The sequence below is a fragment of the Schistocerca americana genome, chromosome 3, assembly GCF_021461395.2.
Source record: "Schistocerca americana isolate TAMUIC-IGC-003095 chromosome 3, iqSchAmer2.1, whole genome shotgun sequence".
Classification (NCBI taxonomy): Eukaryota; Metazoa; Arthropoda; class Insecta; order Orthoptera; family Acrididae; genus Schistocerca; species Schistocerca americana.
Window position 1 is genome coordinate 123,098,003 of NC_060121.1, and position 24,631 is coordinate 123,122,633.

At 39.4% G+C, this 24,631-nt stretch overlaps 1 protein-coding gene across 3 annotated transcripts in view; it reads left to right on the top strand.

Annotated features, from left to right (window-relative positions):
• Positions 1-463: 463 nt before the first annotated feature.
• The window catches only part of LOC124605260 (epidermal growth factor receptor substrate 15-like 1), a 183,136-nt gene continuing 158,968 nt past the window's right edge, over positions 464-24,631 (top strand). For all 3 annotated transcript variants that reach the window (XM_047136819.1, XM_047136820.1, XM_047136821.1), the window contains exons 1-5: positions 464-490; positions 9,125-9,169; positions 12,458-12,691; positions 17,097-17,264; positions 17,402-17,512. In XM_047136819.1, the coding sequence (XP_046992775.1) occupies positions 464-490; positions 9,125-9,169; positions 12,458-12,691; positions 17,097-17,264; positions 17,402-17,512 (585 nt within the window). The remainder of the gene's footprint in view (positions 491-9,124; positions 9,170-12,457; positions 12,692-17,096; positions 17,265-17,401; positions 17,513-24,631) is intronic.

Sequence of the window (24,631 nt, forward strand, 5' to 3'; positions counted from 1 at the left end):
GGATGGTGGGAAGCGCGCTCCACGTTATCTAGAAAATCGAAGTAAGAATTCCAACTTTTGAGCACAATTTTCCTCTGAAATACGGAACATTTTGACTTTATATTGGCTCACCTATGTGAAATAGGGAGGTTGTTAACTTAGGGAATTAACAGTACACAAAAATCCATTCCTTTACGCAGGTGTCACGCCAAACCAATAGAGTAATTGATCTCGATAATGTTATAGGTCTGTAGTGAGACTGTTCATTGGATTACAGACTTTCAGCCTAGCTCAAAGAACTAGGACAATCAATAGTTTTGGCTGTGCTATTATTCCACAACTAATACAAGTTTAAATTTGAGCGCATTATTTGGTATTCAATACTGCGCCGGAGTTGCAAAAATGACGTTTTATTGATTGTCCTTCCGATTGGTGAATGCTGTATACTACAACCAATCACGTTACTTCAGTAGTATTCAAGAAGATGGCGTCGTTGCCGTCTCCAACACAGGTAGAGTTGGAGCTGTTCTTAACGTAACGACGTTAAATTATATTTATCTTATCCTCGTGGAGTTTCTGAACGCTTTTTCATCGGTATTTAGACTTCTGACTGAATATCTCAAATATTGCATAGACCTGATTGCGTATTGGAGTGCTAAACGAGTAGCTGCAGCTATATTTTGCCTATGTGATTGGGTAGATTTAAGTTTTGTTCAGAAGAAAAGTACTCTGGTCAATGCTGACTGCTGTTTCGAGCAAGTAAGACACACTAACGTTGGCTAAGGAGCTGCAGTATTTATCTGTCATTTAATATTTACTTCGGAGAGCGAATGTTGACAGGCACACCCCTAACCAAAAGGTTGTGCGGAATTTTTGTTCTACTGTAAGTTTTAGTGATGAATCTTCGTTCCTATGAGGTAACAGAGATTTGCATGTTCATAGTTTTGATGTTTCTTTTTTAGCTTGACAGAATTTGCGTGCATGAATCGGACGCGAGACCACGAATGTGTCTTAGTTGAATGACACAAATTTCAGTTCAGAGCTTAGAATCGTGAAACAATTTAATTGTAAGGTCGTCATTTTTGAAAATTTTTGTGTGTTTGTAATCGCCAAAGGGTTCATTGGACCACGCGAGTTCATGTTGTTTCAGTAATGTAACACAAAACGGGACTGGTATCGTATTGCAAGATAACGTAATCTTGTTGCTTGGTTTTGCAGCAGACTTGTTGAATTTACGTTCTGAACGTCTACTACAACGAAAACTACCAATAAAGCATTATATTTGTGGAAATGCATTTTAAGACTTAAATCACGAACTGTCACCGGCGTGAATGAAGCTAAGTTTTCGGTTGATGCTTTGTGTAATAGTAATAGATAGTAAAAGAACCCCTTCGCTGATTTTATATGGAGATCAGGTAAACAAATAATGAAAATCGCGAATAATGCATTGCGATTGATACTACAGTTAGTCGCAGCCTCACAACTGAGTTGCAGTTGAGAGTACCGTTTTCTCTGAATGTAATCGTCATACGATATAAACGTGGGAGGCAGACTGCTATTTTCTTGAATGCTGCTGGAAGGACATTAGATGAAGTAATTTTTGTGATCAATCTTTGTCTTTCATTGCGTACTATGTAAACTCTCATAAAAACTGTATGTGCTTAAAGTGGCAGACAGGCATAGACAACCATGTCAGCATCATAATCAAATTGGATATGAGAATTCTTGGTGCAAGCTCTTGCACCACTGTAATATTTGAATTGACTTTATTAGACTGTTTTTCTACAGCATTCTGCAAGTAATTGTAGCTCTGCCCGCAACTATTCACAAACAACTTCTGTTTTTAATTGTTCACTGCTGAAATATATTTCTGTGGAAGCCCGATCACTTATATTTTAAATTATGAGCATGTCCCAAACCAAGTTATCAAATATAACATTCATCTATTCATTCGACATGTTTGTAGATCCCATCCAGATCTACATTGAGGGATGTGTAATGAGTCAAGGCATACACAAGCACAAAAAGGGGCATCTTGTAGAAACTTAATCTATACTCTATACGAACAAGAAAATATCACTATGCTACCTAGTTGCCAGCTTAATATGGTGTACTAAATTAGGAGGAATGCTATCACTTGAAGGGAAAAATAGGGTATTGCTTCTTCAGTTGGTTGCTCTTTTGTATTGTGATCAAAACCACTGATGTCTGCATATAAGAAAAGTTATTGTATTGTCAGCTGTTCCCAATTATTTTAGTTCATGTCAGAAATGAGTCTATTTGTGACAGTGCAAAATTCACACGTCATAAATTATCCTTTTGGGACAGGATCAATCCATTTGATAGCAAGAGGCTATTACTTAATTAATTATGTCTTTGAATATTTGCTTAAATTGCTTGTTATTAATTGTTTAACCCATATTTATATTAGTCATTTGCAGAAGAGCAGAGTTTTTGAAGGCTAACACTATTCTTGAAAGCTGTAAAATAGGCTGAAACTTGTTAATCTCAGATGGTTATAATTCAAGTAGACCAGTGTTTTGTCAGAGAGAAGCAAGGGCATACTGTTGGCAGTAGCACTATGACAAGTAGCCAAAATCACTAGTTTGTTGGCTGTTTCATGTTATTCATGTAATGCAGTGTGTGCTCAAAAATCCTGTAAGTAATGACTGCCTCACAGTTCTTTAAAGAACTGTGTCTAGTAGAACAATTCAAGCAAGGAGGGACCATCCATGATCTACAGTGACTGCAAAAGAAACACTGTGTTAAGTGTAGACTCCTGATGTAAGCTAGCCCAGGTGTGCTAGTGTCAAGGATCCCACAGTAAATGCGTCAAGGAAATCGAATATTTTTTTGGCAGTGGTGGCGCCTGAGGATGGCGGTAATGTGCCGCTGAAACTAGTCATGATAGAATAAAGACTTTCTCAAGATACAGCTGTGGTGGTACTTTTTCTCATATGTATCATCAGCGGAAGTCCCTTGTCCGTGTAGTAAGATTGACATAAAAGGAAAATGGCACACTCTTTGAGAGAAATTGTGCCATCTGCATAGTAGGTGTAAAACAAAGCCTATGGGCATAATTAGAGAAGGGATGCTGAATGAAACTCATTTGGTTGTCAAGATGGAAACAATAAAACTTCCGTGGCTACTGTAGTAGAATCTTATGAAAAGTCTCATGAAACCCAGGGAAAATCTGATTGTAAGTAAAGGCCGTCATTGGCACCAGAATTTACTATCGAGGCGCAAGAAGACGCAGGAAATAGAATCAAAGGTAGCATAGCAAAGCAAAAGCAGAAATGTTGAAATCTATTTTAAAATATTTTATGACCAAGAAAGATACAGATGTAAGTTACTGCCCCACTTTAGTTCTCCCACCACTGCAAAGAAAAATGGTATAGATACTAGTGTCTCTTGCATCGAGAAACAGTTAAAGTTGTAATAACTGAGCAAAGTTGCAGGCCCTGATGGGATCTGTTATCTGATTTATACAGAATTTGTGGCCAAGTTAGCTCCCGTTTTAATCTAGGCTAGATCAAGAACATTTTTACTTACAATTGACATATCATTTGGCATCACACTCCCCCTTTCCCTCTTTTCTTTCACCCATGTCAGTTTTTGCTTCGACATGGATTACGCAGCACTGTATACAAATCTTGCACTTGGATGCCCTTAACTTGACGTCCCATGCGAAAGCTAGTAATTGTGATACATCGTATGTAGAAATCTTAAAGTTGTGGCACCCGAAGTGATAGAATGTGTCATTTGGGCCTTAAACTAGTCCTGACCATAATACACTGTACAGCCCTTGAACAAAAAACTGTACCCAATGGGTGGAAGAAGAATTATACTGGTCTACAAGAAAGGTAACAGAAGTAACCTGCAAAACTGCTTTCAGATCTGATGTAACAGCCATCTGTTGTAGAAGCCTAGTAACATAATCTGAGATCAAACATAGTGAGATATCTTGAACAGGCTTATTTTCTCCATCCCAACCACTGTTAATTCTGAAAACATTGATCACATGAAACCAGCTTGTGGTTTTCTCCCAGGACATCTTCAAAGTAATGACTCAAGGAAATCAAGTGGCCGTATTTCTTAGCATTTGAAAAGTACTTTATTCATTACCACACTAAAATTTATGAATAAAAGTTTGGTTGCATGGGGTTGCAAACAAAATTTGTTACTGGGTTTATGGGTCTTGGAAAGCAGGACACAGAATATTATCTTGGCTGGAGAGTCAGGAGCAGAAGAAGTAGTTGCCTTTGACATGCACCGTCGAAGTGTTTCGAGAGCATTCCTGTTCATGTTGTGTACTAATGAAAGGCAAACAGTTTCAAAAACATCTGGGATTTTCACACACGATTCAATATGATTCACTTATCTGTAATGAAATACTATTTAATTAAAGCTATACAGTATTGACCCAGAGCTTGATAAGATTTCAAAGTTATACAAAGTTTGGCCACTTCTTTAAGTGTACGGAAACGTAAAATTTTGGACTTCACAAAAAGAAAAAAAAATCAGAAAAGGGGGAAAAATAATGAAGCAATTCGTGCAAATATATGCGTGCAGCAGTTTGTAGTGGCATTAAATGGACAGATTCCTTACGCTCAGTCATAGGTAAGGTCAGTCGCAGACTTTGATTTGATTTGATTTTTTATTGGTCCAGTTTTATCATATAGCACAAATTGTACAATTGATATTGGACAGGTCAAAGATAAGTTACAATAATACATAGTATTATCAATTAAAATTAGGTACCTACTACAGTTAATTTTGTTACTTATTCAGAAATTCTCTGACAGAATAGAAACAGTGCTTTATTAGAAATGCCTTTAGTTTAGCTTTAAATATTGGATGAGTAGTATTTTTTATTTCCTCTGGTATGTTATTGTGTAGTATTACACCAATGTTAATTATGCTCCTCAGATAGGTGGTTGTTCTGTGATATTTTTGATGTATATTTGATTCCCTTCTGGTACTATGGTTGTGTGCCCTTTTGTTCTGTAGCAGTTTGCCTGTTTTCAGGAGGTGGTCCCTAGTGAACAAGATAGTTTCATAAATGAATAAACTTGGAACATTTACAACACCAAGCTCAGTGAAATGGAATTTACAGGACTCCATCTTTTTAAGGCCACAAATTATTCTTAAAGCTCTTTTTTGCATTCTAAAAACCTTTACACTGTGAGTTGAGTATCCCCAGAAAATGATCCCATATCGGATTAGTGAGTGGAACTGTACATAGTATGCCTGCAGTACTGTTGTTTTGCTTGTTGTAGCCTTTAAAATTCTTAGGCCATAGCACACAGAAGATAGTTTTCTACACAAGTTATTTATATGTGTGTCCCACTTTAAGTCTTGCTGAACCCAAAGACCCAAGAATTTTGTGACACTTACATTTTCTAGGGGATCATTTTTTAATTGGGCTTGAATAGACATTTGATTAGTTGGAGGAATTAAATGAAAATCAACACACACATTTTTTTCAGTATTTATAATGAGTTTGTTTTTTGTGAACCACTCAGAGTCTTTTCATAGAACTTTCTGCTGTGTACCACAAAGTTTCTGGACTGGATACAGTGAGCAATATGCTGGTGTCATCGGCAAACAGGATAGTTTTTGTGGGACTCCTCTATTCAACTAAGTCGTCCACATAAATCAAGAAGAGTAGTGAACCTAGGATTGGGCCCTGTGGTACACCATATTTTATTGGTAATTCCCTAGAAAGAAAGGAGTTGTTTCTTGTTTTATTCATTTTGTTGAATTCATACTGAAGTGATACTTTCTGCCTGCAGTTTTTTAGGTATGAACACAACCAGCTATGTGCTACACCTATTACTCCTCGTCTTTCTAATTTTTCGAGCAGAATGTTATGGTCCAGGACATCGAAGGCTTTTGATAGATCTAGAAAAATACCTGCAGCTAATTTATGTTGATCAAGGGATTTTAAAATGCAGTCTAAGAATTCGAAAATTGCTGTCTGTGTAGATTTAGACTTTCTAAAACCATGTTGTTGTACTGTAAGAGGTGCATATTTATTTATGAAACTTAAAAGCCTGTTATAGAAGAGTTTTTCTAGAATTTTTGAGAAGGAACTTAACTGTGACACGGGTCGGTAGTTTGATATTTTTTCAGAACCTGTTTTTAGCAGTGGTGAAACTTTTGCTATTTTAAAAATATCTGGGAATACACCAGTTTTTAAAGAGAGGTTGAAAATTTTTGCCAAGGGGTTTGCTATGTGGTGAGCATATGCTTTTAATATGAAATCAGGTACTTCACCAAGAGCACTTGACATTTTATTGCTTAATGATTTAATTTTACTTATAATTTCATTGGGGTTTGTTTCATACACATACATAGAAGCATTGAAGGTCACTGACTTGCTGGAGAAACTTGGGACTGGTCCTTGACAGTGTACTTGAATGAGGTCTTCAGCTAGTGAGGTGAAGTATTCATTGAATTTTTCCACAACTGAATTTGGGTCTGTGACTTTTGAGCCTTCTAGTGTTAATGATACATTCTTTTTCTTTGGCACTGAACTACAAGTTTCTTTCTTTATAACTCTCCACGTGGATCTCATTTTGTTAGATGAGTTTCTTATCAAATTGTCATTCCACATAATTTTTGCCTCTTTGACTACTCTACCATAGATTCTTTTGTAGGCTTTTGAATAATCTGCAAATTCTTGGGTTACTCTATATTTCTTACAAGAGTACTGCAGAAATCTGTTTCTCTCACTGGAAATTTTTATGCCTATAGTTACCCATTGCTTATTAATGTTAGGTTTTACTGTTTTTACTACTTTTGGAAATGCTACATTAAAATAGTGAACAATTCTCTGAAAACTCATGTACATGCTATCAACATTGTTCTGAGTGGCGATGCTTTCCCAGTTTTCCTTCGCCAGTAAGAGATTAAAAATTCTAATGTTATCTTCAGAAAAGGTTCTTTTTTCCGGAACTGATGCTACTTGTTAGCATTTCTATACACAGCAGCTGTGCCTCATGATCACTATAACCCATGCTCAGTACTCTGCTTGTGAATCTGTAAGTTGTTTCTGAGATGAATATTTGGTCAATAATGGAATTTGTGCATTCTGTTAATCTTGTTGGACAGTGTATTGTGGGGATCATATTGAATTTGTGGCTCATGTTTATCAAAGCATCTCTGCTGCTGCTGTCTTTTGAAAAATCAATATTGAAATCCCCACAAAGCACTATCTTCATATTTAGTGTACTGATCTTGTTTAACAGAACCTCTAGTTTATTCATGAAGACTGACAGGTTTCCACTTGGTGCTCTGTATATGTTAATAACTATGAAATTAAGCTCTGGCAGTTTGGTAATGGAAAGCTCAAAGTCTTTTTCAATTGAGTCAATATAATTTTTACAGACATCACAGAACTTTATTTGTTCTTTCACAAAGATAGCAGAGCCACCATGTTTGGAAAACATTAGCTAAAATGACTTGCTAATCTATATCCTGAGATTGAGGTTAATTTTACTTCGTCATTTCGTAGCCAATGTTCAGTAATGCAAATTATATCTATGTTTAGTGCATACTGGAGTAGTGCTTCCAACATGGAAATTTTATTTGTGAGTGACTGAACGTTATGGTGTAGTATAGCAAAATCTGGGTACTTAGTAACTTTAGTTGAAATGGTTTCTGAGTCTTTATCTAATGGCATTTCTAATACAGCACTTACCCTAAAAAAATTTCTGTATGTTTCTTGTGTGTGGCTTCTGTTCGCTGGTGGCAATCAGCAGGTGAGTTAACTTCTGGAGCTTGTATAAGTTTTGCTTCATCCACATCTTTCGTCTTCGGTTTAAACCATTTCGTAATTTTCGTTTGGCTGACGACTTGATTGTTTTTTGCCTAATCGGTTTGAAGCACTTGGTAATTCACGTTTGGCCGATGGCACAGCTTGGAACTCGTCTAAAACACTTCTTAATCTCTGTTTGTTTGTCACTTATACTTTTTTCTTCACTCTTCTTCGAAATGCGAGTACATATTTTTTCGGCTAGTAATTTCTTTCCTGGTGTATTTAAATGAAGTCCATGGACTGTATGGAACCTTCGCTCCAATCTGTTTATGTTTACAATATCGCCATTCTTAAAGTTAGTGCATATTTCAGTGATACACTCGTTTGCAACATTAATTTCGCGGTTCACCCATGACCAGGGTGGTAAATCATGACGATGTGGGATATTCACAATGAGTACATTTGTGTGGGTTAAATTATTTAAACATTTCCTCATTTCTGTAATCACCTTGTGTGTGGTTCATTATTGGGATACTGACAATGGTCAGGTTTGTTTGGCTCATGAGAGAGTGTCATGGAGATGCTGGAAAACTTGAATTGGCAGACTTTAGAAGACACGCAAAAGCCTACTTAAAAAATTTAAAGGATCATTGTTAAGCAAAAAATCTGTAGATATTCTTCATCCTGCTACATATTGCTCCCATAGGAAAGGAAACAGTAAGACTGAATGTGGTGTCAGACTGAACTGTAGCCTTAGCTCAAGGCTAGATTGCGTTGGAAGGTGACAGTTTGGTTGTGCATTTGTGGAGCCAACAAATGTGAATCTGAAAAAAACCTGGATGTGGGTACACACTTATCTGTAGATGAGCCTGTTTGAAAAAAAATTGCTGCTGATATTATGCTGTAGTCACCATATTGTTTACGGCGTTTGCTGCAATATTCCTATGTCACTGGTGAAAGGCTGAGCCATATCGAATATTCATCCGCTTCCAAAAACATAACATGATACCGTGCTAAGTGCCCTCTGCTATGGGCTTCACAGTTGTTTGCAGAGTAAGTACATAAGTAGAAGTAAGCGATAGTGCCATAGATTAATTGGGCTACTTCTCAGTTGTTGAAATTTCCTTTGAGGAATGTGTTTTACTGCGATGTTCTTGCTGATACTGTGTCAAGCCCACTAACCTAGTGTTCCATTTTGACAACTTTTTTTATATAAAGGCGATAGTTGTCACAGGATCATCAAACTAGAATATCAGGGGAAAACACCTATGTATCTGACAATCTTGTGAATTATTTTCAGAAATTTGTACCAAAGAATAGGAAAAGTTTGTGTTGTTGATATAGTAAGGAGAGTTAAACATTATTTTTTTCTCTCTCTTTTAGGTGGCTGGTAATCATAACTCAGTTTACGAGGCATACTTCAGTCAGGTGAGTATGATTTATTAATGTTATGTTCTCTTATTACCAACTTCTGTTGATTTCTAGGAACATTCTTGCAAAGCACCATAAAATTTTTCGCACCTCAGTGTAGCACACAGTTTTAATTTGCCAAGGAGTTTGAAAATAACAAACACTCCATTGCGAGTGAAAGATTAATTTGGAATATTTGATGTGTTTGATATTTTTTCTATGAAGGGAAAGGAGGACAAAGCAGCAAAGGTACATAAGATATGGTATGCTGACAGATTTCTTGTCAATAACTAAAGTAGCAAGGAAGTGGACACAAAGTAGGAAAATGTTAATGTCTTTTGACAATTATATCTGATGAAGATTTTTATCTGGTTGCTTGATTTCCCTCCATATTCGTGTTAAACAACCCCAAAACTGAGACAACATATTCTGTCATCTATAGATCACTTCATAACATTGAAAGTTCTTTTGCATTTTGAGGCAGCGTTTGAAGTCAGTTTTCATCTGTCGATATGCGAATGCAGTCAATGTATGGTGGAACAATAAGGCAGTCTTAGCCTTCCATTTTCCAGTTCTTTTATCATCTGTATTCTATAAAGATTCAAAAAAACAGAGGAATAAATTTGGGTGTGGTTGACTGATCATAATTCCAGTTGTACCTTGGATATTGTTGTTTTGTTTAGTGCTTTTTCCCGTCACAAAGGTAGTGATGCCAGTTAGGTTTAAGGTCATGGCTTGTCATGGTGTAAGGTCCCTATTAATGTTCTACATATAAGGGAAACAACAGTCTACTTTGGTGTTAATTATGCATATCCACAGAAACTGTATTCACTAGTAGAGAAGAATCTATCTTAATTTTTTCTTTCCAATTAACTGTTGTGGGAGTACTTTTCAATGGGTACCATGAGCTGTATGTTGATAGTGTACATATTCAGATGGCAGCAAACTATTGTTTTTGTGACCTTTCATCCTCATTCAGTTTTATTACGCATCCGTATATATCAGCTATCCATGTATTGTTGTCAGAGCATAAATTCAAACCATGGAAAGTCCAGTATGAACCAACAGTACGAAAAGGATAGATTGCTGTTCGTCGCATAAAGGAGGCATTGAGTCACAGGCAGGCACAAGGAAAGGAACACTAAACATATTCAAACTTTCGGCCAAAGTCTTCTCAGAAGTAGAATTCTCACACATTCGTGCAACAATTCATGCACACATGGCTACTGTCTCCGGAAGCTAATTAATTTATACAGAATCAACTAGATGTCTAAAAGTCATGTTAGAATTGTTATCATTCATGGGTAACAACAGAAATTGATCCAAGAGGGGGGCCAAGTAACTGAAATTGGCAGTCGCTGATGTTGTTTACCATAATTTATTTAATGCACTCACCAAAAATATGAAACTGTTCAGTACCATACATCATTTCTGACAGCTCTAAATTGCAACTTAAAGTAGCATAGTTTTCTTCATTTTATGTATACAGTTAAACTGAACTTCAAGATAACCACCATGAAGTGCCAGTAGCTGCAGAAAAGTGAAATAACAAGCCAATTTTAACATAAAGCTGGTATCAATATCTTCACGATAAAGTCAACTCCATGATCTCCACCAAACTAGTACTGACAGCATCTCACAAACTTCAAACAATATGCAAAAGGAGACCTACATCTGATTCTGATAAATTATATTCACCTATATACCTAAATTGAACTGTACAATACCAAATAAACACATTAATAGTACATTAATTACAATTTCTTAAAACTGAATAAAAACCATACAAACTTTTGAGGAAACACAAGCACACACATTTCAAGACTTGCGCAAAGTAAAATATAGAAAATGAGACATCATTCTATTTGAAAAGCAAGCAACACAAAAATAAATATAACCAAAAAGTGTGTTTAAATTTATGTTTGTCCAAAGGAAGACTTCTTCCCCTGCCCACACTCAGGAACTGCGTGTTGGCAAATAAATCAACTTTTATTCAACAGCGTTTGTATTTCAAGAGAGGGGATATACGGAGCCCTTTATTCCTTCAGTACTTACTTTTGGTTATTTCCTTAACTGGAAAAACACTGACACATGTTCTAAATTGTGCATTAGCTGTAGTCTATACTCTTGCGCAAATGATATCAATTATATTTCTTGGTTTTGACTTCATTACATACATTGAGATGATTCTGTCTTTTGGGAATTTAGTGGCAGTGTTACACTAAGAAACATTTAGGTACCTAAGTTTTAGCAGTAGTGTTGCATATGTTAATAGCTAATTATTTTTATAATAGAAGGAAACATTCCACGTGGGAAAAATTATATATAAAAACAAAGATGAGGTGACTTACCGAACGAAAGCGCTGGCAGGTCGATAGACACACAAACATACACACAAAATTCAAGCTTTCGCAACAAACTGTTGCCTCATCAGGAAAGAGGGAAGGAGAGGGGAAGACGAAAGGAAGTGGGTTTTAAGGGAGAGGGTAAGGAGTCATTCCAATCCCGGGAGTGGAAAGACTTACCTTTGGGGAAAAAAAGGACAGGTATACACTGGCACACACGCACATATCCATCCACACATACAGCCACAAGCAGACATATTTAAAGACCAAATCTTTAAATATGTCTGCTTGTGGCTGTATGTGTGGATGGATATGTGCGTGTGTGCCAGTGTATACCTGTCCTTTTTTCCCCCAAAGGTAAGTCTTTCCGCTCCCGGGATTGGAATGACTCCTTACCCTCTCCCTTAAAACCCACTTCCTTTCGTCTTCCCCTCTCCTTCCCTCTTTCCTGATAAGGCAACAGTTTGTTGCGAAAGCTTGAATTTTGTGTGTATGTTTGTGTTTGTGTGTCTATCGACCTGCCAGCGCTTTCGTTCGGTAAGTCACCTCATCTTTGTTTTTATATATAGCTAATTATTTTTATACATGAAGTGATACATTAGCGACCAACAAATTTTACGTTTATTCCAACCACACCCAGGGGATATTAGTCAAATTCTGCTTGAGGTAGACTATTTTCGGTCACCTTTTCAAGACTTTTTTGTTATTTGTTTGTGTCATTGCTTTAAAGAAATAACATTAACTGTGGGGAAGTCTTCTAGTCTAAATGTGTTTGGTATAGCAGCTACTGTGCTGTGTAACTGAACACTTGAAATGTGGCGAGTGTATGTCTATTTCAACCCAATAATTTTAATGATTACCGTATGAATTCTGTTCTTTATAGTATTGGCTGTGCCAGAGCAAATTAATATAGACCATTTCATCACTTATTATTCAGAACCTGTTATTGATTTTGTTACAGGTTGAACACTCCAGTGATGGAACCATAGGAGCCTTACAAGCTGCAAAATTCTTGAAAAAGTCTGGTTTATCAGATGTTGTTTTAAGCAGAGTCTGGAGTCTTGCTGATCCAGCTGGAAAAGGATTTCTCAACAAAGATGGTTTCTTTGTTGCACTGAAACTTGTTGCATTGGCTCAATCTGGAATTGACGTAAATATGGTGAACATTACGATGGATACACCACCACCAAAAATGGTAAGAAAGCAATAGCTCATTAACTGTTCAGTTAGACTAAAACATTTGTACACATTGAGCGAATCTGCCGACTGTTGTAATATTGTTGTTTACTCCGAATAATGATTGAATAGTTCAGGTGAACATGCCATTAGATCCTCTTTGTTTCACTCACAGACAGAGAGAAGATTGACTGCACTTTCTACAAACTATTAGCAGTGTTCCTGTGCATAGTATGTACAATATAACTTTGCAGCTTTTGCGGGGGTTACTCTGAGTGTAAACATGATATTACCACCTAGCACATCAGCATAGATATTGTGCATGATATTTCTTGTGCCACTATCTATGGCATAAGGAAGTAGCAAATGATCTCACATGTATTTGTAAGAAATTGAGAGCCCCACCCAGTGCCAGGGAAAGACATAAAGTTTGTTTGAAATTGTAGTACTACAAGCACTTGTTTAAACAGTATAAGAAAGGGTCCTATGTATTTGCTGATGGTGTAATAATTAAGATGGGGCTGTAAGGAGAGAAAAAAGTAGAGTTGAATTGACAAGCAGAATTTGAGAGAATGAAATTGACTATCAGTGGAACAACGGTAGTTTGTTTGGCAATGAGTGGAAAGCTTGCGACACTTCACTTGAAATTCCAAATTACAGAAAATAATATGGAAAACTTCAAATGTTTAAAGAGCTTATTTTCTTTGTGGAAAGTACTGTAAATCAGATAACTGGCAATATAAGACATGTAGCTTCACAGTTCTGTCTCTGTTCATCACATATCACGGGATAGAATTTACTTACTATATTGGGAGACCACTTTGCATGTACCATATTTCATTGAATTACTTATACAGGCCAAGTCAAAAAGGACTTTACAACTATGGAACGATATAGAAATTTATTGAGAGCTTACTGAATGATTAGATGTGTCATGTAGTGAACAACCTCAAGTTTGATTCGTGTAGTGAATCAGTTCCCCATTGCTCCACCATGTATGTCAGCAAGTGCACAGTTAAAATGGCTGCTTTCACTGGTCCAGAGCTTGCTTGCTGTGTGTTTTGGCTTCATGAAATGAACTCTGCAACAGCTGTTTGGCCTAAATTTCGCACTGAATACACTAAAGAAAGTCCAAGCAGGCCTACAATTATTCTTGGCTCAAGAATTTTGTTGAGACGGATTGATCATTGCGACATGATAAATCACCAGGTTGCCTGTGTGTTGATTATGTTGAAAAGGTTGGGGAGCGCTTTGCCCACAGTCCCCAAAAATCGATGTGACGTGTGCCTCACGAGACTGGTATTCCACAAAAGACTGTTTGGCGAGTACTGTGTTGATGTTTACACTTCAAACCATATAGATTGACAGTGGCACACCACATTAGTGATGCAGATAAGGTTGCTCGTGAGGAATTCTGTGTGGAAATGTTGCACCAGATAGAGAACAATGTGTGGAAATGTCGCACCAGATGGAGAACAATGATACATTTCTGAACACAAGAATCTTCAGCAATGAGTCAGCATTTCATATCAGTGGCATGGTGAACACACACAACCTGAGAATATGAGGCAGTAAAAATCCACATGCAACACTGGAACACATTCATGGCAGCCCCAGAATTAATGTGTTTTACACTCTTAGCAAATTGAAAGTGTAAAGCCCTTTCTTCTTCAAGAAAACTGTCACCGGTGTTGTGTATCTGGATATGCTTGAAAACTTTTTAATTCCCCAGATCAATGAAGATGACTGAGGTGGCATGGTTTACAATCAGCAAAACAGTGCACCACCTCATTTCCTTACGGAAGTTTGAGGCTTCCTCGATAATCACTTCCCAGATCGGTGGATTGGTCTTGAAGGGCCAGTTGTGTGGCTACTTTGCACCACAGTCTAGTCACCACTGTATTTATTTATCTGGTGTTTCTTTAAAGACCGTGTGTATGTTCCTCCCCTACCAAAAAGCTTAGTGACCTGAAAAACTGAATCTATACTGCTCTTGCACAAGTTACGCCCAATTTGATGCAACAAATGTGAGAAGAAATTGAGTACCGGTTGGATGTCTGTTGTGTCACAAATGGTAATCACGTTGAACCAAAATGGCACTTGGCACTTTTATGTGAAACTTGAGGTTGCTTGCTATAAAATGATGCATCTACCAATTCTGTAAGTTATCTCAAAAAAAATTATCTGTAATTTCAAAGCTGTAAACTCCTTTCTGACTCATTAAATTGATCAGACTGGCCAGTTTTCAGGAGGAGGAAATGGAAATTCCATTATCTTTCTTCCAGATTACCAAAAAAACAAGAAAAGAAAAGAAAAATGTGCATATAAAAGAGAAATGCGGACTACAAAGCAGTCTAATTTATATGATATTACTAAAATTGGTTGTTGGACTGCAGTTTCACCCAATGGCCAAAATATCCTAGAAAGAACTTAGGGAAGAAAAAAATTGTAAAAGGCACTTAGAGTTGCAATGGTGTGAAAAATGTATTTACCAATAAAAAATTATTGATCAGGTGAACATCTGCAACTGAGGAACATAGTTGTAGAATAAAAATCCACTTCAGTTGCTAGTAATTCTCTTAATTTATTCCATGACCAGTTATGAAGCTTAAAGCTTCAGCTTCTGGTACCACCAAACAATTATGAAAATGTAATTGTGGTGGTTGGGCTCATCAGTCATTGGGAATTGGGGCCATGTCAAACAAACTCGTGCAAGCATAGGAACAGCAACCGCAGCACCCACCTGGACAGCACGACATGAAAGTTTGATGTGGGTGTGATCCCCAATGACTGATTGGCCTGACCACCACACGTTCATGTTTTTGTAAATACTTGGTAGCACTTGAAGATAAAGCTTAGAGTTTTGAAACTGGCTGTGGAATAAATTAAGAAAATTACTAGCAGCTGAGGCAGATTTTTATTCTATAAATATTTACCAGTAACTTAGATTGTTAGCGATACTGCAAGCAGCTTACATCAAACACAGTAGAATTGGAGTGGTGTTGGCACAAGAAGAAGAAGAAGAAGAAGAAGAAATTCTTTAAAGATACAGCACAGGTTTTCAGCTTGGAATAAATGTTCGATTATTGCAAGACACAGACTTGTCAGTGATGTACAACTTATCCTTATGTGGTACTGTATGTCAAAGACTGAAAAGCATAACATTTTTTTCTCATCATGTAGGTCTTTGGAAACAGGTAAGTTCTGGGCTCTTTGTTTAGAGAAAATTCTGTCAAGCCAACCTTTACAACCCTCCCCCCTTATGATTTGATAATAGTCAAGAATACAAATATGAGAGATAATGATCAAGAAGTAGCTAAAGCTTATAGATGATCCATAAAAATACTGTAAGGGCCTTAGCATCAAAAATGTTGACAACAAAACACTAGAACAACTTTTTTATTAACATAATTAGTATGTAACTAGACCATTTTTGCCCACTTGCATAGTTGCAGTCAGAATAGAAGTGTAGAAATTATGAATTATTTCTATAGTAATTTCCACCGACCGTCATGCAATACTGAACTTACTGGAGTCAGAAATTATACAAAAGAGAATATGCCCTTAATTGCCTGATCTGATTCAAAGACTAAATCATTGATAAAGTTCAAATGCTTTGGGTATCAATTGAAAGAAAAACAATATTCCACATTTATTATCAACTCATTATTGAGATGCTGCTTGGATTAGTAGGATTAATAGTTTAGACAGTACTGTTTGCAGATTAATTTTAGTTCATTTGCAGCTATAGCAATATTTGGAAAATACATTGCAAAATCCTCACCCAGTTAGGAAGTGCTTTTATTTTTTTTTATTTCTTTACAAGTTTTGAATGTATTTATACAATTACTATATTTTAGTCACTTCATTGTTCACAAAGTTATTAGTTGCACGTAATCTGAATGAGAAATTATTACAATTTATCTTGACTGTCTAATGATTGTGAAGTAAACTGACCACAGTTTCTGAAGGAGATAACAATTCTTATCTATGATGGACATCCACCTGTAGTAAGGATTAGACTACCCCATCATGACTACACGTGGGTCCCATTTATCCTGGGATCTGAGTGAGCTGCCCTTCCTTGTAAACCTTCCCCAACCCATTTCCCTCCCCTCCCTGGTAACGGAACTACTGGTTCTGAAAGATAGTATATCACTTTTACTTCTATGTGAGTTTATTGGCTGTAGTATATGTTTCGCCTTCAGAAGGGAAGTATTGACCGTTATTGAGAACCAGTGTCTGAAGTAAAAACAAAAAAGAGAGACTGAGGGGAAACTCAACGTGCTGTTAGCTAGCAGCTTGCTGGAAATTGTTTTTCCATACAAGATATTTTCTGTTTTTCTATGCAATAATTAGACAACTGTATTCTTTAAGGGAGCAGTAGCCATGTACTGACAGAATTCTTCCTTTTTTTTTTTCAGGGGGATATTCTACCTGCAAGTACAATTCACAATAACCTTATGTCACCACCGGTCATGAACAGCTCTGTATCACTTAGTGACTGGGCAGTAAAACCAGCGGAAAAGGCAAAATATGATAAGTTATTTGATTCATTACAACCTCTAAATGGAATGATCCCTGGAAATAAGGTAAACACATATTGTGCATTACACAAAAAATATTAAAAATTTTCAAAGTGCTGTAAATATTTACATATCTTAATCTTTGTAAAGATCTTTTTCTGTTCTTTGAAGAATATTTCCTAATAAGTATTCAAAATTGATAGGTTAAAGGTGTTTTAATGGATTCAAAGTTGCCACTGGAAACACTGGGAAAAATATGGGATCTTGCAGATATGGATAAAGATGGAATGCTGGACAGGCACGAGTTTATGGTGGTAAGTGAAATAGTATATTCAGTTACCTGTAGGCAATAATAGCTTATTAAACATGTGCTTAGAGTGAATTGTGAAAGAAATGATAGTGTTTGCTAAATATCTGATATGCAAAGGGATAAACATCTCGGGTAATAAATCTTTATCCAGGATTTTGTTGATCCCCCTATACTTCTGATAGAGTGCACATATTGTTATTGAGACTGTTGTTGGATGCAATTGGATAGAGTCCCAGTGGTATTCACTATATAGGAGCCACCTTTATCAAAAATTTTACTGTTGTGGCAACATCAACGTGCCACCTCTAACATATATCCATCCTTTGTTTTCTAAATTGTCAAACAGTTTATATTCCCATTTTACAAAACTGTTATTTTATTTTAAGTCGGTAAAAAGCTGCCTTTGTAAAAAGAGTAAAATAATTGGCTTGGCTCCACATGACTGACACAGGCAATAGTGCATGTGGACATGGATCAGTGTTGGTAAGCTTTGGCTCATCCAAGCTTGGCAGGAAGGCAAAGCAGCTAAGACGACGTTTACTGAGTAGCAACTGAAAAAATAGTGATATGGCAACTGATATGTGGTGAAATTAATGATCAATTGTAGCATTTTGAAAGTAGCTTTGTTCATTTGCTGGCAGTGGAAATGTAATTGTGAAAATTACAGTTTTTAGCTGTCGATGATTTGCTGGAAGTCTGAAGCTTCCAAAATAATAGTATCTTGTGTAGTACCCACCTGGAAATAATATGATGCAATTGTGTGTTCATCCAACCGCACATATACAGACACAAAGAGGTTGGGCAGAGATGTCAGTCGAGGCAGAAGTACAGAGGCAAAGACATTGTTGAATAACAGGTGAGGTATGAGGGGCGGCAACTTGAAATTAGCGGAGGTTGAGACCTGGTGGGTAACGGGACAAACCACCTTCCCTACTCTCTGGCTCCTACCCTTGTAACCGCCCCCGGTGTAAAACCTGTCCCATGCACCCTCCCACCACCACAAGCAACAGTGCCTCCATTATGACAGCTGCCATCCATTCCATATCAAACAGTCCCTTCCCTACAGCGTAGGTCTTCGTGGTGAACGAATCTGCTCCAGTCCTGAATCCCTGAACCATTACAGCAATAACCTGAAAACAGCTTTCCCATCCCGCAACTACCCTCCCGACCCGGTACAGAAGCAAATAGCTGGAGCCACTTCCTCATCCCCTCAAACCCAGTACCTCTCACAGAACAACCCCAGAAGTGCCCCTCTTGTGACAGGATACTTTCTGGGACTGGATCAGACTCTGAATGTGGCTCTCCAGCAGGGATATGACTTCCTCAAATCCTGCCCTGAAATGAGATCCATCCTTCATGAAATCCTCCCCACTCCACCAAGAGTGTCTTTCCGCCGTCCACCTAACCTTCGTAACCTGTTAGTTCATCTCTATGAAATCCCCAAACCACCTTCCCTACCCTCTGGCTCCTATCCTTGTAACCGCCCCCGGTGTAAAACCTGTCCCATGCACCCTCCCACCACCACCTACTCCAGTCCTGTAACCCGGAAGGTGTACACGATCAAAGGCAGAGCCACGTGTGAAAGCACCCACGTGATTTACCAACTGACATGCCTACACTGTGATGCATTCTATGTGAGAATGACCAGCAACAAACTGTCCATTCGCATGAATGGACACAGGCAGACAGTGTTTGTTGGTAATGAGGATCACCCTGTGGCTAAACATGCCTTGGTGCACGGCCAGCACATCTTGGCACAGTGTTACACCGTCCGGGTTATCTGGATACTTCCCACCAACACCAACCTATCCGAACTCCGGAGATGGGAACTTGCTCTTCAATATATCCTCTCTTCCCGTTACCCACCAGGCCTCAATCTCTGATAATTTCAAGTTGCCGCCACTCATACCTCACCTGTCATTCAACAACATCTTTGCCTCTGCACTTCCGCCTCGACTGACATCTCTGCCCAAACTCTTTGTCTTTAAATGTGTCTGCTTGTGTCTGTATATGTGTGGATGGATACGTGTGTGTGTGTGTGTGTGTGTGTGTGTGTGTGTGTGTGTGTGTGTGTGTGTGTGTGTGTGTGTGCACACGCGCGAGAGAGTCTATACCTGTCCTTTTTTGTCCCTAAGGTCAGTCTTTCTGCTCCCGGGATTGGAATGGCTCTTTACCCTCTCCCTTAAAACCCACATCCTTTCATCTTTCCCTCTCCTTCCCTCTTTCCTGATGAAGCAACCAGGGGTTGCGAAAGCTTGAAATTTGTGTGTGTTTGTGTGTTTTTTATTGTGTCTATCTACCAGCACTTTTGTGTATGTGTGTGTGTGTTCTGCTCTAGCTCATCAACGTTTGCGTAATGACAACCAAACACTTATGCTTTTCGGGGAGTGGTCTCCTTTAATCCTAAAGTGTTTTCATTCTCTTTTATCGTACTTTTACCTTTTTTCACCATGTTTCACTAACATATATCTGTCGTTTTAGTGTAATAGTATATTGCGTGGTATAGGTGTAAATAACAGAATTTGCATTATTTGTAATCAAATTTAGTAACAGAAATGTGAACATGTATTAAATCTCAAACTGAAAACATACCAATTTTATTATTTCTTACGTGCATTCCAGGACATTTGGGGGAGATGGGGGGGGGGGGGTGGTTAATATATAGTTACATGATTAATATCCTGTCTTGTATTTGTTTGCAGGCAACGAAATAGGTTCAAATAAAGTGGCATCGGATTTGTTTTCTTGTACATCTTAGGTGACAGACTTTATTTTTATGTAGTATGTGTTAATCATAGGAACACAGTTCTTTGTGATACCCCTCCAAAACCGTCAGACACAGTCACACTCATACAGAGAGAACTTTTGTCTTCATCTGTGTCATTGTTGAGGATTCATAAGACAAATTGAAATACTCATTATTTATTGTAGCACAGTTAAACTTCTCTCTCCAAACTATTCGAAGTAATATGATGAATTTTTTTTTCTTTAGGAAATATTTGGAATTATTGGCATATTTCCTGTTGGTTTCTGGCATGAGATCTTTGTCCTATGTCTTTAATCATTTCCCTGTTGTTTTGCCTGCATGAGTTGCTAAAATTGTCAAATGATCAACCTCCATTGCTGATGTCTGACTGGAGTTGAGCCTACAACTGGAGATAATACAGGGTGTCCCAGGAGAATTGGTAACTGTTCAGGGATAAGACAGGGACAATCATTTGAAGTGAGAAAGTCGAGTAAACGTAAGTGTTAGAATGCATACCTTCTAAATGATTAATGGAAAATCTCATATAAGATATGAAACAAATACTAACAAAGAGATAGAGGGGCTGGCCAGTACTTACCTCAGCTCAGTACAGCCGATAGATTCACATAAAACAGAACTGAAAATTTACATTCCTAGCTTTCGGAACTTTGTTCCTTCATCAGGGAGGAGAGAGGGGAAAAAAGGGAAGAAGGGAAAGTGGATTCAGTTACTCACAACCCAGGTTATGAAGCAACAGGGAAAGGTAAACAGGGAGGGTAGCAAGGATGGAGGCATGGTTGTCAGAGGGAAGCCAAAGATATTCTACTGTAAGTACTGTGCCAGCTTCAAACCAAAGAGGATGCATACAGAAGTAAAGAGGTATATAGTATAAAGATAAACACAACTATGTGGGATGAAAAGATGCGTGAATGGCTAAAGAGGAAAGGGAAAGAGGAGAAGACTGAAGAGTGAATGGGAGTGAGGTGGTTTAACGTAGGTTCAGTCCAGGGGGATGGCGGGATGAAAGGATGTGTTGGAGTGCAAGTTCCCATCTCCGCAGTTCAGAGGGACTGGTGTTGGGTGGGAGAAGCCAAATGGCACATACGGTGTAGCAGGTTCCTAGGTCCCTAGAATTATGCTGGAGGGCATGCTCCGCTACTGGGTATTGGGCATCTCCTAGGCGGACAGTTCGTCTGTGTCCGTTCATGCGCTCAGCCAGTTTGGTTGTTGTCATGCCGATGTAAAAGGCTGTGCAGTGCAGGCATGTCAGTTGATAAATGACATGTGTGGTTTCACACGTAGCCCTGCCTTGAATTGTGTATGTTTTACCAGTAGCGGGGCTGGAGTAGGTGGTTGTGGGGGGATGCATGGGGCAGGTTTTGCAACGGGGTCGGTTACAGGGGTAGGAACCGCTGGGTAGAGAAGGTAGTCTGGGAATATTGTAGGGTTTAACAAGGATGTTACGGAGGTTAGGGGGGCGACGAAAGGCAACTCTGGGTGGTGTGGGGAGAATTTTGTCAAGGGATGATCTCATTTCAGGGGTTGACTTGAGAAAGTCATATCCCTGGCGGAGTAATTTGTTGATGTTTTCGAGGCCAGGATAATATTGGGTGATAAGGGGGATGCTTCTGTGTGGTCTGGGGGTAGGAACATTGTTGTTGGACGGGGAGGAATGTATTGCTCGGGATATCTGTTTGTGGACAAGGTCTGCAGGATAGTTGCGGGAGAGGAAAGCACTGGTCAGGTTATTGGTGTAGTTGTTGAGGGATTCGTCACTGGAGCAGATACGTTTGCCACGAATACCTAGGCTGTAGGGAAGGGAGCGTTTGATGTGGAAAGGATGGCAGCTATCAAAGTGAAGGTACTGTTGTTTGTTTGTGGGTTTGATATGGACAGAGGTGTGGATGTGAGCTTCAACAAGATGAAGGTCAACATCCAGGAAGGTGGCTTGGGTTTTGGAGAAGGACCAGGTGAAATTCAGATTCGAAAAGGAGTTGAGGTTATGGAGGAAATTAAGGAGTGTTTCTTCACCATGAGTCCAGACCACAAAGATGTCATCTATAAACCTATACCAGGCCAGGGGAAGCAGCTGTTGGGTCTTCAGGAAAGCCTCCTCCATGCGGCCCATGAAGAGGCTGGCATAGGAGGGAGCCATCCTGGTTCCCATGGCCGTTCCCCTGATTTGTTTGTAGGTCTGGCCTTCAAAAGTGAAGTAATTATGGGTGAGGATGAAGTTGGTAAGTGTGATAAGGAACGAGGTTTTTGGAAGATCTTCGGGTGGGCGTTGGGAGAGGTAGTGCTCAAGGGCAGAGAGACCATGGGTGTGTGGGATGTTTGTGTAAAGGGATGTAGCATCTATGGTGACAAGAAAGGTTTCAGGTGGGAGAGGAGTGGGAATGGATTTGAGGCGTTCTAGGAAGTGGTTTGTGTCTTTGATGTAGGATGGGAGTCTGCGGGTGATAGGTTGTAGGTGCTGATCTACCAGAGCTGAGATACGTTCGGTTGGGGATTTGAAGCCTGCTACAATGGGACGGCCAGGATGGTTCTCTTTGTGGATTTTGGGTAATAGGTAGAAGGTAGGGGTACGTGGCTCAGGTGGAGTGAGTAAGTCTATGGAAGCCGTTGTGAGGCCTTGTGAGGGACCTTGGATTTTTAGGATTTTTTGCAGCTCAGTCTGGATGGAGGGAATGGGATCCTGGGTGACAGCTTTGTAGGTTGAGGTGTCAGAGAGTTGACGCAGTCCTTCTGCCACATACTCCACACGGTCAAGTACGACAGTTGTGGAGCCTTTATCCGCCGGGAGGATGACAATGGAGTGGTCTATTTTCAGCTCCTTAATGGCACGGGATTCAGCTGGGGTGATGTTGGGGGTTGTCGGAATGTTCTTCAAGAAGGATGGCTCCCTTCTTGAAGAACATTCCGACAACCCCCAACATCACCCCAGCTGAATCCCGTGCCATTAAGGAGCTGAAAATAGACCACTCCATTGTCATCCTCCCGGCGGATAAAGGCTCCACAACTGTCGTACTTGACCGTGTGGAGTATGTGGCAGAAGGACTGCGTCAACTCTCTGACACCTCAACCTACAAAGCTGTCACCCAGGATCCCATTCCCTCCATCCAGACTGAGCTGCAAAAAATCCTAAAAATCCAAGGTCCCTCACAAGGCCTCACAACGGCTTCCATAGACTTACTCACTCCACCTGAGCCACGTACCCCTACCTTCTACCTATTACCCAAAATCCACAAAGAGAACCATCCTGGCCGTCCCATTGTAGCAGGCTTCAAATCCCCAACCGAACGTATCTCAGCTCTGGTAGATCAGCACCTACAACCTATCACCCGCAGACTCCCATCCTACATCAAAGACACAAACCACTTCCTAGAACGCCTCAAATCCATTCCCACTCCTCTCCCACCTGAAACCTTTCTTGTCACCATAGATGCTACATCCCTTTACACAAACATCCCACACACCCATGGTCTCTCTGCCCTTGAGCACTACCTCTCCCAACGCCCACCCGAAGATCTTCCAAAAACCTCGTTCCTTATCACACTTACCAACTTCATCCTCACCCATAATTACTTCACTTTTGAAGGCCAGACCTACAAACAAATCAGGGGAACGGCCATGGGAACCAGGATGGCTCCCTCCTATGCCAGCCTCTTCATGGGCCGCATGGAGGAGGCTTTCCTGAAGACCCAACAGCTGCTTCCCCTGGCCTGGTATAGGTTTATAGATGACATCTTTGTGGTCTGGACTCATGGTGAAGAAACACTCCTTAATTTCCTCCATAACCTCAACTCCTTTTCGAATCTGAATTTCACCTGGTCCTTCTCCAAAACCCAAGCCACCTTCCTGGATGTTGACCTTCATCTTGTTGAAGCTCACATCCACACCTCTGTCCATATCAAACCCACAAACAAACAACAGTACCTTCACTTTGATAGCTGCCATCCTTTCCACATCAAACGCTCCCTTCCCTACAGCCTAGGTATTCGTGGCAAACGTATCTGCTCCAGTGACGAATCCCTCAACAACTACACCAATAACCTGACCAGTGCTTTCCTCTCCCGCAACTATCCTGCAGACCTTGTCCACAAACAGATATCCCGAGCAATACATTCCTCCCCGTCCAACAACAATGTTCCTACCCCCAGACCACACAGAAGCATCCCCCTTATCACCCAATATTATCCTGGCCTCGAAAACATCAACAAATTACTCCGCCAGGGATATGACTTTCTCAAGTCAACCCCTGAAATGAGATCATCCCTTGACAAAATTCTCCCCACACCACCCAGAGTTGCCTTTCGTCGCCCCCCTAACCTCCGTAACATCCTTGTTAAACCCTACAATATTCCCAGACTACCTTCT